The 18,381-nt window shown below is 46.9% G+C and overlaps 1 protein-coding gene across 1 annotated transcript in view; it reads right to left on the reverse strand.

The window, feature by feature from the left end:
* The window catches only part of SUCLG1 (succinate-CoA ligase GDP/ADP-forming subunit alpha), a 65,598-nt gene that overhangs the window by 14,485 nt on the left and 32,732 nt on the right, over positions 1–18,381 (reverse strand). Inside the window, exons 6-7 of the mRNA XM_056553886.1 lie at positions 15,555–15,638; positions 11,342–11,493 (exon numbers count right to left, since the gene is read on the reverse strand). Coding sequence (XP_056409861.1) covers positions 11,342–11,493; positions 15,555–15,638 — 236 coding nt within the window. The remainder of the gene's footprint in view (positions 1–11,341; positions 11,494–15,554; positions 15,639–18,381) is intronic.

Here is an 18,381-nt window from a genome sequence, read left to right on the forward strand (position 1 = left end):
AGGAGTGCTATCAGACCGGAGAGAAAGCACAGAGGAGTGCTTCCAGACAGGAGAGAGAGCACAGAGGAGTGCTTCCAGACAGGAGAGAGAGCACAGAGGAGTGCTTCCAGACAGGAGAGAGAGCACAGAGGAGTGCTTCCAGACAGGAGAGAGAGCACAGAGGAGTGCTTCCAGACAGGACAGAGCACAGAGGAATGCTAGCCCACCCTCACTTAGTGGACTTTGTCCAAGCTGAAGCACAAACATGGACAAAGCCATGATTTCTATAAAAGGGAATAACATTTTCTTATGAAGTGTATTAGAAGGCTAATGTTTTGCCAAGATGTACAACATATAATTTCTTTTTGTATCTGAGAGTGCACATTTAAATAAGCATCAATTCTAGCAATGCTTGTTAACGTATGCAAAAACTGACGATTTGTATATCCACACTGGAATAAAGCGGAACAGACATCACAGTAAACTGCAATGGGTGGATTACTTATTTTTAGTTCTATAGCCCTTTAAAAAAAAGTAATACAGCCAAAATAAACCTCAACAAACTGAACACAAAATCCTTTTAACAAAGTCAGCGATCAATGTAGAATAAGGCGGCGTAATTGCAGTACAGCGAGTGCCTCGGGGATGCGCTGTAGTGTTTGTTCTCGCACAACGTGGCCCCATGGAAGGAAGAAACTACCTCAGGACAGAGACGAGCAGATGTCAAGCCCGTGTGAGAGCGCGCGCAGCCGGGGAACTGATGAATGGGCTGTGGCAGCATTCCTAATCAAGGAGAACGTGGGATCTTTAATTCCTCATAAACCTTAGAGACAAGATCAACCCCCCTTCCTTTCCTATGGTAAGCCACAGAAGGTAATGTGTCAATTTCAAGTCTGCTCTGGGTTTGATTCAATAGTCTTTATTAAAAGTTGCCGGGGTCAATTGTTTTGTACTTCTAGTCAATAAAGAACAGCTATTTAGCTGCAAACAGGTGTTTACAAAAAAATAAATAATTCTAAAATCAATAGGCAGGAACATCAAAAAAATATAATATTATAAGAAAATGAAGTATTTCTCACAGAAAAGGATTGCAGTAACACATGTTTTTCTATACACATGTTTATTCCCTTTGTGTGTATTAGAAGTAAACCAAAAATGGGAGGAAAAAAAAAAAATAAAAATAAGCTAACATGTCACACCAAACTCCAAAAATGGTCTGGACAAAATTATTGGCACCCTTAACTAAATATTTGGCTGCACACCCTTTGGAAAAAATAACTGAAATCAGTCGCTTCCTATAACCATCAATAAGCTTCTTACACCTCTCAGCCGGAATGTTGGACCACTCTTCCTTTGCAAACTGCTCCAGGTCTCTCTTAGTGGAAGTAGCTAAGCCCCAACCTTACTTAATGTATTCTGTCTTGATCTCTGCTGCTAAAGGACAAAATTCCCCTGACAGGCAGTGGGCAGCACTTTTTCACAAAAAAAACCAAAGAGTTTAGTTTTTTTTTTCTCTCTAAAATAAGGAGCCGTGACGTCACGATGCTCCGGCCCCAGTATTGCCGGTCATTACGCAGAGAACGAGTTTGCTCTGTGCAGTAATGATAGCGGGGTGCTGCAGCGAAGATCCAAGGGGTCCCCAGTGGCGGGACCCCCACGATCTGACATCATATCCACTATCCTTTGGATAGGGGATAAGATGTTAGGGGCGGAGTACCCCTTTAAGGATGCAGGGCGTACCTGTATGCCCTGCTGCAGATTTCCACCCCCTGCCGCTCACCAGGTGGGGACCGGACCGGGATGCCTGCTGAAATCATTCAGCAGGCATCCAGTGCAAAGCCCTGGGGGAGGGTCCCCAGACCGGCAATTAGCGGTGATTCCAGGCCAATCGGGTCTCCGGTGACACGGGAAAAAAAAGGGTGATAGGTGCCGTCTCGGGTGGCATCCATCACCGTTTACCAGCAGGAGTGAGGTGGCCGGAATGATCGACCAATCACTGTCCTGCTAGGCAGTGATCACCGGTGATCGGGGCCTTCCTTACCTTGGCGGAGGTCGGCGGGTGTCCCGTCAAGCGCCAACAGCGACAGGAGCAGTGGCAGGATACAGCAGGAGGTGAGGCCTGTTCACCTACTGCTGTTGCTTAGCAACAACTCCCAGCATGCACAGCCAAAGGCATGCTGGGAGTTGTAGTTTTGCAATAGCTGGAGGAACAACTACAACTCCCAGCATGCCCTTTGGCTGTCTGCGCATGCTGGGAGTTATAGTTATGCAACAACTGAAGGCACACTGGCTGAGAAACATGGAGTTAACAACAGTGTTTTGCAACCAGTGTGCCTCTAGCTGTTGCATAAACTACAACTCCCAGCATTCATGGACAGCCAAAGGGCATGCTGTGCTGGGATTTGTAATTTTGCAACAGCTGGAGGTCGGCGCCCCCCCCATTTGAATGTACAGGGTACATTCAGACGCACGGGGGGTTTACAGTGAGTGAGTTTCCCACTGCAAGTTTGAGATACATCAAATTTTCCGCTGCAGCTCAAACTCCCGGAGGGAAACTCGCTGTGAATCCTCGCCCATGTGAATGTACCCTAAAAACAATACACTACACAAAATAAAGGGTAAAACACTACATATACACCGCCCCCCCCCCCCTCAATAATAATAATAAAAAACATCTACTACGACACTGTTTCCAAAACAGAGCCTCCAACTGTACAAGCATGCTGGGAGTCTGGAAACAGCTGGATGCAAGTGTAATGCTTGCATCTGGGCCCGTCCCTATGCAAATCCCTAATTTAGGCCTCAAATGTGCATGGCGCTCTCTCACTCTGGAGCCTTGCCGTATTTCAAGGCAACAGTTTAGGGCCACATTTGCGGAATTTGGGAGAAATTGCTTAACAAGTTTTGGGGGGGCTTTTTCTCCTTTTACCCCTTATGAAAAGGTAAAGTTGGGGTCTACACCAGCATTTTAGTGTAAAAGGAGATTTTTTTTTAGACTTACCGTAAAATCTCTTTCTCGAAGGATCCATTGGGGGACACAGACTCTGGGTATATGCTGCTGTCTCTAGGAGGCTTGACACTATGGTAACCAAAAAGTCGGCTCCTCCCAGCAGGATATACCCGCCTCCAGGCCACGGAGCAAGTCAGTTTAGTCTCAGAGCAATAGGAGGAGACCGACAGGTCAAAGGAAAAAAAAAAAACCATGAACTGTCCAAGAACCAGAAGAAATAAAAAACTGAACACTCCCTCGGACATAACCGAAAAGGAACCCCAGAAAAGGGCGGGAGCTGTGTCCCCCAATGGATCCGTCAAGAAAGAGATTTTATGGCAAGTCTATAAAAATCTCCTTTTCTCTATCGGCTCCATTGGGGGACACAGACTCTGGGACGTACCAAAGCCGTCCCTTGGGTGGGCAGAAAAAAAAAAAAAAACAGGTCAGGCAGTCGGCTGTACCACCGCCGCCTGCAACACTTTACGGCCCAGACTAGCATCAGCCGATGGGAAAGTATGAACCTGATAGAATCTCGAAAGTGTGTGCAAAGACGACCAGGTGGCCGCTTTACAGATCTGCAAGGCTGAGGCCTTGTTTTGGAGAGCCCAGGATGCTCCCACAGAGCAGGTGGAATGAGCCAAAATCCTGAAGGGTGGGATCTTCCCCTTGCAGCGGTAAGCTTCCGAAATAGCACATCGGATCCACCTAGAAATGGTGGCCTTGGAAGCAGGCTGTCCCTTCCGACGACCTTCCGTAAGGACAAAAAAAAAAAAAAGAACCGCACTGACGAAAGGAAGAGGTGACAGAAAGACAAGTCCGAACAGCCCATACCAAATCCAATTTGTGGAGCAGGCGCTCCCTGGAATGAGAAGGAGCGGGACAAAAGGACGGAATGACGATGTCCTCGTTGAGATGAAAGGCCGAAACGACCATAGGTAAGAAGGACGGGTCTGGCCTGAAAACAACCTAGTCCTGATGAATTATCAGGAAAGGAGGATGGCAGGAAAGAGCTGCCAGTTCAGATACTCTCCTAATGGAAGTAATAGCTATAAGAAAAGCCACTTTCCAGGATAGTAGGAGAAGGGAAACCTCCCTAAGAGGCTCAAAGGGTGCATCCTGAAGAGCGCCAGGAATTAAGTTCGAGTCCCAAGGGGGAGAAGGGGACCGGTAAGGGGGGCAGCATGTGCCACACCCTGAAGGAAGGTCCGGACATGCGAATTGGAAGCCAGAGGATGCTGAAAGAGAATGGAAAGGGCCGAAACCTGACCCTTAATGGAGCTGAGAGCCAGCCCTTGTTCCAACCCCGACTGCAAAAAGGAGAGGAGACTGGGAACGGAAAAGGTAACTGGAGAAAAGGTCTGAGCTTCGCACCAACGAAAGTAAGCCCGCCAGGTATGGTTATACATTTTTGCAGGGGAGGGCTTGCGAGCCCTGAGCATGGTGCGAATCACCTTGGAAGAGAAGCCGCGGGCCCTTAGAAACGCGGTCTCAACCGCCACGCCTTCAAATGCAGCTACTGTAAATTGGGGTGGCAAAGGGGACTCTGTGACAGTAGGCCTGGACGAAGTGGAAGGCGGAACGGAACTTCGTCCAGAAGCCAGACCACGTCGGCGTACCATGCCCTTCGAGGCCAGTCTGGAGCCACCAGAATGGCGGGGACTACATCCGCCTTGACCTTCCTCAGAACCCTGGGAAGGAGTGGGAGAGGAGGGAACAGGTAGGGAAGTACAAGGCCCAACCAGAGAATAACTAGGGCATCCACGGCTAGAGCCGTGGGGTCCCTGGACTGACACAAACCTTGGAATTTTCCAGTTGTGTTGAGATGCGAAGAGGTCCACGTCTGGGGACCCCCGGAGGTCCCAGATCTGCGCGAACACTTCCGGAAGAAGAGACCACTCTCCGGGGTCGGCTGAGGACCGACTGAGGAAATCCGTTTCCCAGTTGAGCACTCCCGGAATGTGAATCGCCGAAGTGGCTGGAACTACTTGTTACGCCCAGAGGATCTTTGTTACCTCAGACATGGCCGCTGAGCTGCGATTGCCGCCCTGGCGACAGGACACGGACAGGGTGGTCCTGAAGCAGACAAAGATAAATCGCCCTCAGTTCCAGGATGTTTATGGAAAAAAGGGCTTCTTGGGGAGGCCAGAGGCCTTGAACCATCTGATCCCTGAAAACACCCCCCCAGCCCGACAGGCTAGCATCCGTCGTGACCATCTGCCAGTGGAGGGGGAGGAACAAACGCCCCTGAAAAAGGGGGGAGCGGAGCCAACAGCGCAGATACCGACGGGTCCGGGGAGGGAGAGCAATCACGCGATCGAGAGGGGGCCTGTCCAATCGTGCAAGAATCGCCAACTGAAGAGGACGGTAATGAAACTGGGCAAAGGGTACGGCCGCCATGGCTGGAATGTGGAGGTAGGCATCCTTGATGTCCACCGAGGAAAGAAACTCCCCTTGATCCATAGATGCCACCACCGAACGGAGAGATTCCATTCGGAAATGGCGGATAAGAAGAGCTTGGTTGAGACGTTTGAGATCCAGGAGTGGCCGCACAGAACAGTTTTTCTTGGGAACCATGAAAAGATTGGAATAAAAAACCCCAAAGCGTTCCCTTGAAGGAACTGGGACAATGACACCCTGGACGAGAAGGGACTGAAGAGCCTCCCGAAATTCCCTCGCAAGCGAGGGAGATCGGGGAGCACGGGACTGGAAAAAAAACGATCCCTCGGAAGGGAGGCAAATTCTATCCGGTATCCGTTGGACACCACGTCCCTGACCCAGGAGTCCTGAATGTGCGTGGTCCAAATGTCACAAAAAAGCAAGAGGCGACCTCCCACCCAAGAAAAAGCTGCGGGTGGGGGCTTCCCTTCATGCAGAAGTGGGTTTATGGTTGTCCGATTTGTCCGCAAAAACGGTCGGGCCGTTTGGAGTCAGACTTCCACGAGGGACGCGCCTTGAAAAAGGGAACATTCTCGTCCCATGGAGGCGCCTGGCTGGACCCTTTAGAGGGGCCAGACGTCCGAAAGGAAGAAGACTTCCTGCGGAAAGAAGTGCTAGACTTGTTTTGAGGTAATAAAGAGCTCTTGCCACCTGTCGCCTCAGAGATAATCTCATCCAGGTGCTTGCCAAAAAGTCGGGAACCAGTAAAAGGAATGTCTGTGAGAGACTTCTTAGATGCAGCATCCGCGTTCCAAGTTTTAAGCCAAATGGAACGACGGAGGGCCACTAGATTACCGGTGGCAAAGGCAGTGCAGCGAGCTGAGTGCAAGGAAGCAGAACACAGGAAATCTCCAGCTTTGGAACATTGGAGGGCCAGAGCAGACCGTTCTTCCGGGGGAGAACCTGAAAGAATGCCCTGACGGAGTTGGGAATGCCAAACCGAGAGGGCCTTTGACACCCAGGTGGAGGCGAAGGCAGGAAGCAGGGAAGAACCCGCTGCTTCAAAGGCATACTTTGCTAACGACTCAACCTTTTTGTCTGCAGGATCCTTGAAGGCAGCTGCATCCGCCATCGGCAAAGTAGTAGCTTTAGAGAGGCGGGAAACCGGAAGATCCGCCGACGGAGAGGAAGTCACTTTGGAGACAAGGTCCTTGGCGAAAGGATATCACGCTTGGACTTTCTTCAGTCCCGGAAACTTCTTATCAGGGTGCTTCCAGGCAGATTCTAGAATGGCCTCAAATTCAGCGTGAGAGCTGAACACTTTGGGTGCCGGTTGGGCATGATGAAAGGATACTTCTGGAGCTGCGTCCTCTAGGTTAAAGGGGTCTCTTATGGCCATAACCAATGAGTTCACTGTGTCCACCGAGTCCGAACGGTCCTCCGAGTCGGATGCCGAATCGGAACCCTTGACCGCTAGCTCTTCAGGAGAGTGCGAATGAGTGGAGGCGGCCCTGGAAGAGGGAGACTCCGACCTGGTACGTGGCTCAGGAGAGCCAGAGCGGTGACCACGGGCACGTCCTCTGGAAGAGTGACGCGTGTGGCCAGAAGAAGTGGTCGGGCGAGACCTGCGAGAGGAACGCCCGTGTCTACCAGAAGACTCCTGGGATGAGTCAGAGGAGACACCCCTATTACGCTTATGCGAAGCGTAGGGAGAAGGGGAAAGGGACCTTCTAGAGGGCCGGTGAAGGGTAGACCTCTCCATGGCAGTCACCACAGAACGGGAGACCTGTGCCAATTCGGATATAGACTGGGAGAGGGAGGAAACCCAGGCTGGAGGGGCGGCCAAACCCACCGGGTCTGAAGGGGCAGCTGGGTTAGAAATAGCAGGGTAGTCTGGGGAAGCAGTGGAGCAGGCAGAGCAAGTGGGTTCAGCAGAACCTGGCATTTTTGCAGAGCAGTTTTTACAAGCGTAATGGGGAAACTAATATTCCAGATATCTGCTTAGAGGGAGGAACAGTCCTGGGCACGGACATGACAAAAAAATGAACAGTCTCACCCAAGTCTGTGTCCCAAGGCAGCTGTTGGGAGGAGAACTCCGCACCGTGCTGAGGGAAGAGAAAAGATGCCGGCCAATAGGAGAAAGAGGCCAGATCAGGGCAAGGAGCTCTGTGATTGGCCCCTGCACGGCCCCAATGCGCGAACAGCGCTAATTGGTGGCTATTTCGCGCTTCTGCGGCGCTTATGCGGCCAGATGGGCGGAGCTAATGTCCGCCAGGCCGCCGAAGGATACAGCGGGACTCACTCAGCAATGGCGCCCGCTCCAAACCCCAAGCGCACACGCCGCCTGTAGTGAGTTCCTGTGCGGCCGTGGACGGAGCGGGCGAAGTATCACTGAGACCCCTCTGGTGCCGTCGGCAGCCGCGGCTGCCGAAAGTGAAGGTAAAAAGCAAACCCGCCCGCAGGGAGAAGCCTGCGGCGCGTGCACTATAAGACACAAAGGTTTAAAATAAAGTGCCCTTTATTGTGCCCCCGTACTGTAGCCACTGCTCCCCCAATAATAAAAAAACAATCCCCCTGCAGGGAATAATAAGATATCTCAGGGCCAGCCCCAGCTTCTGCAGGATAGGGCCAAAAACAGAGGTCTCCAGCTGTTGCAAGACCTAGGGAGAGAAAGATACTCACCTCATGCCTAAGAACTTACCTAAAGAAGTCTTCAGAGTGTAGTCTCAAGTCAGCATTTTCACCTGCGGCAAGCCAAGCTCATAGCGAGGCGAACAGGGAGGTAGAGGGACCCGGACCCATGAGGTACAACCCCAAGCGCTGACCGTTGGCGAGAGGGGGTTAACAGTACATCCAAGATGCCTGCCACCTCTCGCAATGGGGAAATGGTGAACCGAAGTTCCTGAGCCCCCACCTGAAAACAGAAATAAAAAGGAATAAAGCACTAACACATTCCCTAAACCTAAGAAAATAAAAAATTATGAGACCTGGTCTGGAGAACACCAGACCAGTGTCCACCTCCTTAACACACTAAGCAAAAACTGAATTGCTCAGTGGCCTGGAGGCAGATATATCCTGCTGGGAGGAGCCGACTTTTTGGTTACCATAGTGTCAAGCCTCCTAGAGACAGCAGCATATACCCAGAGTCTGTGTCCCCCAATGGAGCCGATAGAGAATATTATTTTTTTTTTTTTTACACTAACATGCTGGTGTTGCCCCATACTTTTCATTTTCACAAGAGGTAAAAAAGGAAAAAAAAAAAAAAAAGTAATAAATTTGTAACGCAATTTCTCCAGAGTATGGAAATACCCCATATGTGGATGTAAAATGCTCTGTGGGCGCACAACAAGGCTCAGGAGTGAGCGCGCACTATGTACATTTGATTCCATTAATTGGTGATTTGCACAGGGGTGGCTGATTTTACAGCGGTTCTGACAAACGCAAAACAATAAACACCCACATGTGCTCCCATTTTGGAAACTACACCCCTCATGGAACGTAACAAGGGGTATAGTGAGCATGACTAAGGTGTTTGACAAATTTTCGTTAAAGTTGGATGTGAAAATGGAAAAAATTTATAAAAAAAAGTCACTAAAATGCTGGTGTTACCCTACGTTTTTCATTTTCACAAGGGAAAATAGGAAAAAAGCCCCCCAAAATTTCTAACCCCATTTCTTCTGAGTAAGGAAATACCCCATATGCGGATGTAAAGAGCTCTACGGGTGCACTACAATGTTCAGAAGAGAAGGAACACCATTGGGCTTTTGGAGAGAGAATGTGTCCGGAATTGAAGGCCATGTGTGTTTACAAAGCCCCAATAGTGCCAGAACAATGGACCCCCCCCCCCCCCCCACATGTGACCCTATTTTGGAAACTACACCCCTCACGTAAGGTAATAAGCAGTGCATTGAGCATTTACACCCCACAGGTGTCTGACAGATTTTTGTAACAGTCGTCCTGGAAAATGAAAAATGTAATTTTCTACAAGGGTCTACAAGAACATGCGACTGTAAAAAAATGAAGATTTAGAATTTTCTCCTTCACTTTGCTGCTATTCCCGTGAAACACCTAAAGGGTTAAACTTTCTGAATGTCATTTTGACTACTTTGAGGTAGGGATCGACCGATTTAGATTTTTTAGGGCCGATACAGATAATCTGTGAACTTTCAGGCCGATAGCCGATAACTTATACCGATATTCCGGTATAAGTTATCGGCTATTTCTCCCGCCACTCCACCCCCAGCCCCCTCCCCCAGCAAGGTAATTGCTGATACCGATAACGTCCAAAATCGTGAATATCGTCAGATAATATTGGCCAAACCGATAATCGGTCGATCCCTACTTTTTGGGGGGGGGGGTGCAGTTTTTATAATGGGGTAATTTAGGGGTATTTCTAATATGAAGGCCCTTCAAATCCACTTCAAAACTGAACTGAAAAATTGCTGCTGAACTTTGAAGCCCTCTGATGTCTTCCAAATGTAAAAAAATGTCACCTTTATGATGCCAACATAAAAGTAGACATATTAGTATACGTGAATCAATATATCATTTATTTGGGATGTCTATTTTACTTACAAGCAGAGCTTCAAAATAAAAATAAAAAAATGCAACATTTTAACATTTTTCATGAAAATTTGGAATTTTTCACCAAGAAATGATTCAAGTATAGATGAAATTTTACCACTATGTTAAAGTAGAATATGTCCCGAAAAAACAAATCTCGGAATCAGAATAAAAGGTGAAAGCATCCCAGAGTTATTAATGCACAAAGTGACAGTGATCAGAATTGCAAAAAAGGGCTGAGTCCTTAAGGGGAAAAGGAGTCCCCCTAAGGGGTAAAAAGCAGTACTGCCATTTCCAAAAATTTTGGACAGGTTATCCAGACATTTCCAAAGTTTAGATCTCACTGGGTGTCAGTCCATAATCAGTAATAATAATAAATCAGTAACAGGCGGCTGAAGTGCACTCCCCGACCAGCAGCCACAACACTGATCCAACTCGTTCACTCCATTGACTAATATGCTGTAAAAGAGCTGGATTTTATTGACAGCTGAAAATTGTAATTAAAATATATATATATATTTTTTTTTAAATCACTAATTTTCAAAAATAGTTGCGAAAAAAAAAGTGTACAGCCTGCAATAATGTCTGATTCCCCAATTTAATGTTCAAACATAAAATGTGCCATAATGTGTTTTTTTCTTTTATAGGGGCTGTTTTGCTGTTATTGTGTAATTATGCTTGTAATAAATAAAAAGATAAATTTATAAATAAATAAAATAAAGTAATTGAAATAAGTGGAGTACACACAATTAGGGATCGACCGATATTGATTATTTAGGGCTGATACTGATAACCTGGGAACTTTCAGGCCCATAGCCGATAATTTATACCGATATTCCGGTATAAGTTATTGGCTATTTAACCCCACCCCACCTAGGCACCACAGAAGCCGCTGAAGATCAATGATGTAAAGCGGGCGCTTTAAATCAATGAACTGCAGCTCCTTTACGGGGCCAGAGACCCCCACCACCACCCGCTTCTCTCCCCCTGCCTGTCCTGGGGTCCTCCCTTGTCCAACCACCGATGCTGCCCCACTGCCTCCCCCATCCCAGGTTTTATAATTACCTGTTCCCGGGATCCGCGCTACTTCTGGCTCCAGCGTCCTCCTGAGCAGTCACTGTGCGCACCGACGGTGACGTCATGTTGAGGAGATCACTCGTCATTGCGCTGTGCAGTGCCCAGCAATAGCGCAGGACGTCCCAGGAGCCAGAAGTAGCACGGACCCCGGGAACAGGTAATTATAAAACCGGGGATGGGGGAGGCAATGGGGCAGCGGCCTCTGGCCAGGGAGGCGGGGCATTATCAGCATATCGGCAAGGTAATTGCCAATACCGATAATGTCCAAAATCGTGAATATCGGCCGAACCGCTAAGTGGTCGATCGCTACACACAATGCCCCAGCGCTCCTCAGAAATGAATTGTATTACTTACAGTGTTGTGTTCTTTCAGATACTCAGCAGCATTTTCCTCAGCACTTCCACCAATCTCACCGATCAGAATGATACCTTCTGTCTTTGGGTCTTTTAAGAAGACCTCTAGGCAGTCAATAAAGTTTGTTCCGTTAAAGGGGTCTCCACCGATACCTTAAAAAAAGAAAAAATAAATAAATAAATAAATAAAAAAGGCAATAACGTTCATGATTATTATACTAATGTAAGGGCCCCAAACCCAGAAATTTTAAAACTGCTCTGATCGCTGGAGCCGACACCGGGGAGCTAGTGATGCCATAGCCCCGCCCCCTCATGATGTCATGCCCCGCCCCTCAATGCAAGTCTATGGGAGGAGGTGTGAAAGCAGTCACGCACCCTCCCATAGACTTACATTGTGGGGGTTGGGCGTGACGCCATGAGGGGGCGGGGCTGCGGCGTCACGAGCTCCCGGTGCCGGCTCCAGTGATCAGAACAGTTTGTTCCAAACGCTCAGCACCGGAGTACCCCCTTAAGGATACATTGTAAACTTAATGTGGGTTTGTCCATTTTAGCTGATACCTTTTGTTAGGTATCCTGACAATACATTTTGCATTAGTGCTCAGGCCCCTCCCAATCAGCTGTAAACTGCTGGGAAACATTGTAACAAGAGTTTGTCTTCATTGCAGCAGAATAAAGATCTATTCCCGCTCATTAAAAAACAAAAAAAAAATATAATGTTTTTGCTTCAGAGACGAGCAGTCAGAACAGGACCCGTTTGCTCAGCCAATCACTGGTCAAAGCTGTGTCCCATTTAAGGCAGTGGTTGGCTGAGTGGGCAGGTCCTACTCCACGCACTCTACTCAGTTATCAGTTATACAGATTTGTAAACAACATTTTTAAAAATGTTATCCGTCCACTACTTATCAGCTGCTGTATGTTCCAGAGGAAGTTACGTAGTTTTTTCCGGTCTGACCACAGTGCTCTCTGCTGCCACCTCTGTCCGTGTCAGGAACTGTCTGGAGCAGGAGAAGTTCGCTGTGGGGATTTCCTCCTGCTCCGGACAGTTCCTGACACGGACAGAGGTGGCAGCAGAGAGCACTGTGGTCAGAATGGAAAGGTGTAGCGAGTGAGCAACACATGCGCACTGGCTCAATAACCCTGCAGTCACCGTTACGTAGGCCAGTGTTTGCCTACTAGGGTTCCACCAGCTGTTGCAAAACTACAACTTTTAGCATGGCTTTGGCTGTCCGGGTATGCTGAGAGTTGTAGTTTTGCAACAGAAATGGCTGCATAAATGTGGACAAGGTAAACCACTTTTTAATATATCTTTATACAATTAATGTATATAAAATAGTAAGAAATAATAATAATAATAATTAATAAATATAAAACTAAATCACATCCGCTTATTTCAGTTTTGAAAAAATAAAAATAAAAAAATCAAGTGACTCCCTCCAGACTATTGCTGCCCATGTGATCTGCACCATGTGATCTGCACCATGTGATCTGCCCCATGTGATCTGCCCCATGTGATCTGCCCCATGTGATCTGCACCATGTGATCTGCACCATGCAGACACCTTTGAAATGTTCTGCGCGCTTTCCTTTACTTAGGAGGAGAGCCGCAGGCAAATCGGCTAAAGGGATGTAAATATGATGGAAAGAGACTTACTAAATGAAAACAGCTGCCATAACTTAAAGGGGTACTCCCACCCTAGACATCTTATCCCCTATCCAAAAGGATAGGGGATAAGAGGTCTGATCGCAGGGGTCCCACCACTGGGGACCCCCCACATTATTGCATGCGGCACCCACCTCTTTTTACACCGGAACCGCTGGAGGCTCCGAGTCGTGAGTCCGGGACGGAAGTCCGTGACGTCAGGACTTCGCCCCCGTGTGACGTCACGCCCGTCCCCTCAATGAAAGTCTATGGGAGGGGGCGTGACGGCCGTCACGCCCCCTCCCATAGACTTGCATTGAGGGGACGGGCGTGACGTTGTGACGGATACTGTAAATTACGTTTTTTTTTTTTTTTTTGCTGCAATGGGCTTAAAGAATAAGTAGAATTTTTAGCATAATGCAAATAAATGATACCAGAAGGACAACAGTGGTTGCTCTGATCAAAAGACAGTTTGTCCTGCTCTGTTTAAAAGGGGTACTCCACTGGAAAACATTATTATAATTTTTTTTTTTTTTAAATCAACTGGTGCCGGAAAGTTAAAACAGATTTGTAAATTACTTCTATTAAAACAATCTTAATACTTCCAGTACTTATAAGATTCTGGATGCTCCACAGGAAGTTATTTTCTCTTTGAATTTCCTGTCTGTCTGACCACAGTGCTCTCTGCTGACACCTCTGTCCATGTCAAGAACTGTCCAGAGTAGGAGCAAATCCCCATATCGAACCTCTCCTGCTCTGGACAGTTCCTGACATGGACAGAGGTGTCAGCAGAGAGCACTGTGGTCAGACAGACAGGAAATTCAAAGAAAAAAAGAACTTCCTGTGAAGCATCTAGAAACTGGAAGGATTAAGATTTTTTAATAGAAGTAATTTACAAATCTGTTTAACTTTGTCATCAGTTGATTTAAAGTTTAACTTTGTCATCAGTTGATTTTTTTTCCAGGGGAGTACCCCTTTAAATAAGATCTTTTGGTTATTTTGGGACACTTTGAATCTGCTCCTGTAGCTGACATCAGCAGGGAGGAAGTAAAGGTCTGCAATACTCCACCTACTCTGAATCGACCATGCCATCGTCAAGTAAATAAGGAATAGAGCAAAGCACTCATTACACAAAGGTGCGTATCCTAAGGGGTTTTATTTGGATGATGGGAGATACGCTTTAAATGGAACCTGTTATCCCTTTCATGCTGCCTGAACACCTGTCATGGCGCAGTCCTCTGCCTGCCGCACCGGCCTTGACTAAATGATTTGCACCCTGAGAAAATCAGTAGAGAACGGTGGGGCTGGTAGAAACCGCTGTGATGATTCGTTGTACAGGCAGCATGTAAGTGATGACAGGTTTCCTTTAGGAACACCACAGCTGGAGGTGTCCTGGTTGGGAAACACTGGTTTAGGCAATATGTAGCAACGTAGTGTTTATGATATGATTTACAGCCTATATTTGGCATTTTGCTAGAATGTTGTGCAGAACTCTTGTAATGAGAAATTATAGGCCTTTAATAGGGGTACTCCGCCGCTAGACATCTTATCCCCTATCCAAAGACACCACCCCAACTGGTGCCAGAACGCAGTATTCGTTCAAAACGGCAGGAGACACCACCCCAACTGGTGCCGGAACGCAGCATTGGTTCAAAACGGCAGGTGCTGCATGGACATTGCGGGGGTCCCCAACGGCGGGATCCCCATGTTCAAACATCTTATTGCCTATCCTTTGGATAGGGGATAAGATGTCTAGTGCCTTTGTGGCGCCAGGAGCTCATGACATTATAGCCCTGCCCCCTCAATGCAAGTCTAGGGGAGGTGGCGTGAACACCCCTCCCATAGACTTGCATTGAGGGGGCGGGGCATGACATCATGAGAGGGCGGGGCTATGACGTCACGAGCTCCCGGCGCCGGCTCCAGCGTTCTGAACAGTTTGTTCCAAATGCAGAGCAGTGGAGTACCCCTTAAAAAAAAATTATATATATATATATATATATATATAATATATATATAATATATATATATAATATATATATATATATTCCTGAAATGTTGCAGATTTCAGCCACTTGCTGAAATATCAATATAACTATGTAAAATACGATTTAAAACCTATTACACATATACATTTGCAGTTTAATTGTTCTAGTAATAAAAATAACTTTTTTTACAGTAAAGTTGACACAAGAGATGAGCGAACTCACAGTAAATTCGATTAGTCACGAACTTCTCGGCTCGGCAGTTGATTACTTATCCTGCGTAAATTAGTTCAGCCTTCAGGTGCTCCGGTGGGCTGGAAAAGGTGGATACAGTCCTTGGAAAGTCTCCTAGGACTGTATCCACCTTTTCCAGCCCACAGGAGCACCTGAAAGCTGAACTCATTCATGTAGGATAAGTCATCAACTGCCGAGCCGAGAAGTTTGTGACGAATCGAATTTACTGTAAGTTCGCTCATCTCTAGTTGACACCAGTTCAGCAGGTTTCATCTTAAGTTGCTAAAAAGTATTGGCTTTGTTGTTATACATTGTGTTAAAACTTTCCTGACCCAATGACATAAAACCCAAGAGACCTACCGATACAGAGAGACTGCCCCAATCCAACCTGCGTCGTCTGATGCACGGCTTCATATGTCAGAGTTCCTGATCTTGACACGATACCTGCGGGATGAAGGAAAAGCAAAGGCCCTTTGTGACATCAAATAAAGTGGGAATTCATGTTTTTTTCTTAGCATCGGCAATAAAGAGCCGTGAACCGCGCTGACACAATGTTTTAGGGAATCAACAAGGCAAATGTTTACAGGGGATTGTTCTTCAATGGTGCAGATATTGATGTGTCCTCACTACAGGAGTCTGTCAGGCTGTGACTAGAAGCTATCTACACTGCAGCCGCTCGTTCCTGTACAGTGACCTGCAGTAGCCGGTCGGGCAGAGTCTTCAGCTGTGCCGGATACAGCCCCCTCCATCCCATTACACAATGAGCTGTATAATGTCTTACTCTCTGCAAAAGGCATTACAGCTAATTAAAGAACTGGAAGGGGAAAAAAAAAAATAAATACAACACAACAGTAACAGATTCTCACTTAACTACAGTTTACTTCTATTTGCAGAAGCATACTTATGGTCATACAGGAGTTATGAGATACCGAAAAACGAAAATATATATATTACTATGAGATTTTCTAGAAGGATTCTGAAAAGGTTCTTTAGCACCACCTACTGGTGCTACGCAGGAACTGCAAAAGAATCAGCCACACAATTGCATGTTATTCACATACACAAATCAGGGGTGCAAAAAAAAGCATACCAACTAAAAATTAAAGAAATAAAACAAATTCCTTAGGATAATTCATGGATAGGTGATCAGTAGCGGGGGATTGATCCCAGGACCATCCTTTCCACAAGCCCTATTAGGATATATTTGCATCATACAGAGAGGGGGATCCCACAATAAGGACCAGGGTGGAGAGAAGCTTTGTCAGACTTCAGCTGTCTTTGCATTACTCAGGGAAGACATTTTACTCAATAAAGCGGTCCCCAGCGACTACTCCGTGTCCCACCAGTCTTTGTTCATAGATTTCTCTGAGTTTGGCTATGGGGAGAGATCGAACAAGGTCGGCCGGGCAGGGAGAAGCCACTTAGGACCACCCTGATGACTCCTGGTTCAGGAAGTATGAAAGTGATGACAGGTCCCCTTTAGGGTTCGTTCACACATACAGGATCCTGCGCAGATTTAATGCGCAGGATTTGTAACTGCAGATTAGAAGCTGCGCTCAGTCATTTAGTTTACATTGAAATGTGCAGCAGAAAATCCTGTGTATCAAATCTGCGTACGCGCCTTCACCACCCCACACACACAGGGGTATTCTAGGGTATTTAGAAATGGGTTTTTTAAACCAACAATATTCCCGTCTCAGCTCGTTCTTACCTATTCATAAGAGAGAGGATAAACTGATCGGTGGGGGTCTCAGTGGGACGGATGAACGGAGCACACAGCAACAGCACAGCCATCGCTCCATTCATTCTCCATGGGACTACTGACTGCCCCAAGTGTAAAACATTGGACGATCCAATATCTGAGACATTTGTCGACGCTCTGTTCATTCCAGGGACAATTATGTCTTCTTTCTCGGGGTTGGCAGGGGTCTCAGGTCAGACCCCACCGATCAGCTTGTTATCTCCTGTCCTATGGAGATAGGAATATGCCTTAAAAGGGGTACTCCGCTGCTCAGCATTTGGAACAAACTGTCTGGAAGCTTGTGATGTCATAGCCCCGCCCCCTTATGATGTCACTCCCTGCCACCTCAATGCAAATCTATGAGAGGGGGAGTGACGACTGTCACGCCCCTTCTCATAGACTTGCATTGAGGGGGTAGGGGGTGACATCATGAGCTCCCGATGCCGACTCCAGCGTTCGGAACAGTTTGTTCCAAACGCTGAGCAGCGGAGTACCCCTTTAAATCAGCTGAATTGGGAACCAGATCGCTTGAAAGAACCCAAACTAAACAATAGCAGATCAGAAGCTGTCGGGGGTTCTGGTTTTACAATAGCTGGAGTTTACAGACTGAATCCCACTTTCTCAGCATATGTCACAGTAGAACCCACTATATCCCTGCTTATTCGTGGTTAGAGAAATCCTCACGACTACCCTCCCCCCCCCCCCCAAACACTTTCTCATCCCTAAACACATCCTGCCTGCACATTTTACAATACCGTTTTTATTCAGCTCCAAACAGAGAAGCAGTGTGACTTCGCCATTAAACTTGCGCTTTATGAGCGCACAAAATATATATATCTACAAAATGTAATTGCATTCCTATTTGATTTTTCAATTTTCAGTTTATGGGTACTATCCTGGGCGCAGAGATGTTCAGAATACTAATATTCATCTTCCCCGCATGTCTATGCTTAACTCTCCCATAGGTATAAAACTAGTTTGAAGAGGGGGAAAAAAAAAAAAAAAAAAAAGTGGAATCTTAAATAAACGTCAGCCCCAAAAATCTAATTACTATTTGGAGGACAAAACGGATTTGGTGAAGGGCTCTTTTGAGTCGTTCATTTATTTCCCTGTGATGGTAGGAAACGCGCGGTGGTTTATTAACACGCAGACATTTGTCTACTCACACGTGTAATACAGCTTCTTATTATGGGAATGTTTCTAGGCATTTTAATAGGATAATATTTTTTCGCATGCAAAATCTGCCTTGTTCGTTTGCTTGTTGAATGCACAGAGTTATTTCAAGGTTTGACTGGGAATTGCGATCGGATCAGGGCCGCTAATCATAGCGAAGCCATAAAAGTTTTCTAGGTTCTCCTCACGACGCTTAAAGGAGTACTCCGCTGCTCAGCGTTTGGAAAAAACTGTGCTGAACGCTGGAGTCGTGAGCTCGTGAAGCCATAGCCC

Source organism: Hyla sarda, chromosome 1 (assembly GCF_029499605.1).
Source record: "Hyla sarda isolate aHylSar1 chromosome 1, aHylSar1.hap1, whole genome shotgun sequence".
In the NCBI taxonomy this organism is placed as follows: domain Eukaryota; kingdom Metazoa; phylum Chordata; class Amphibia; order Anura; family Hylidae; genus Hyla; species Hyla sarda.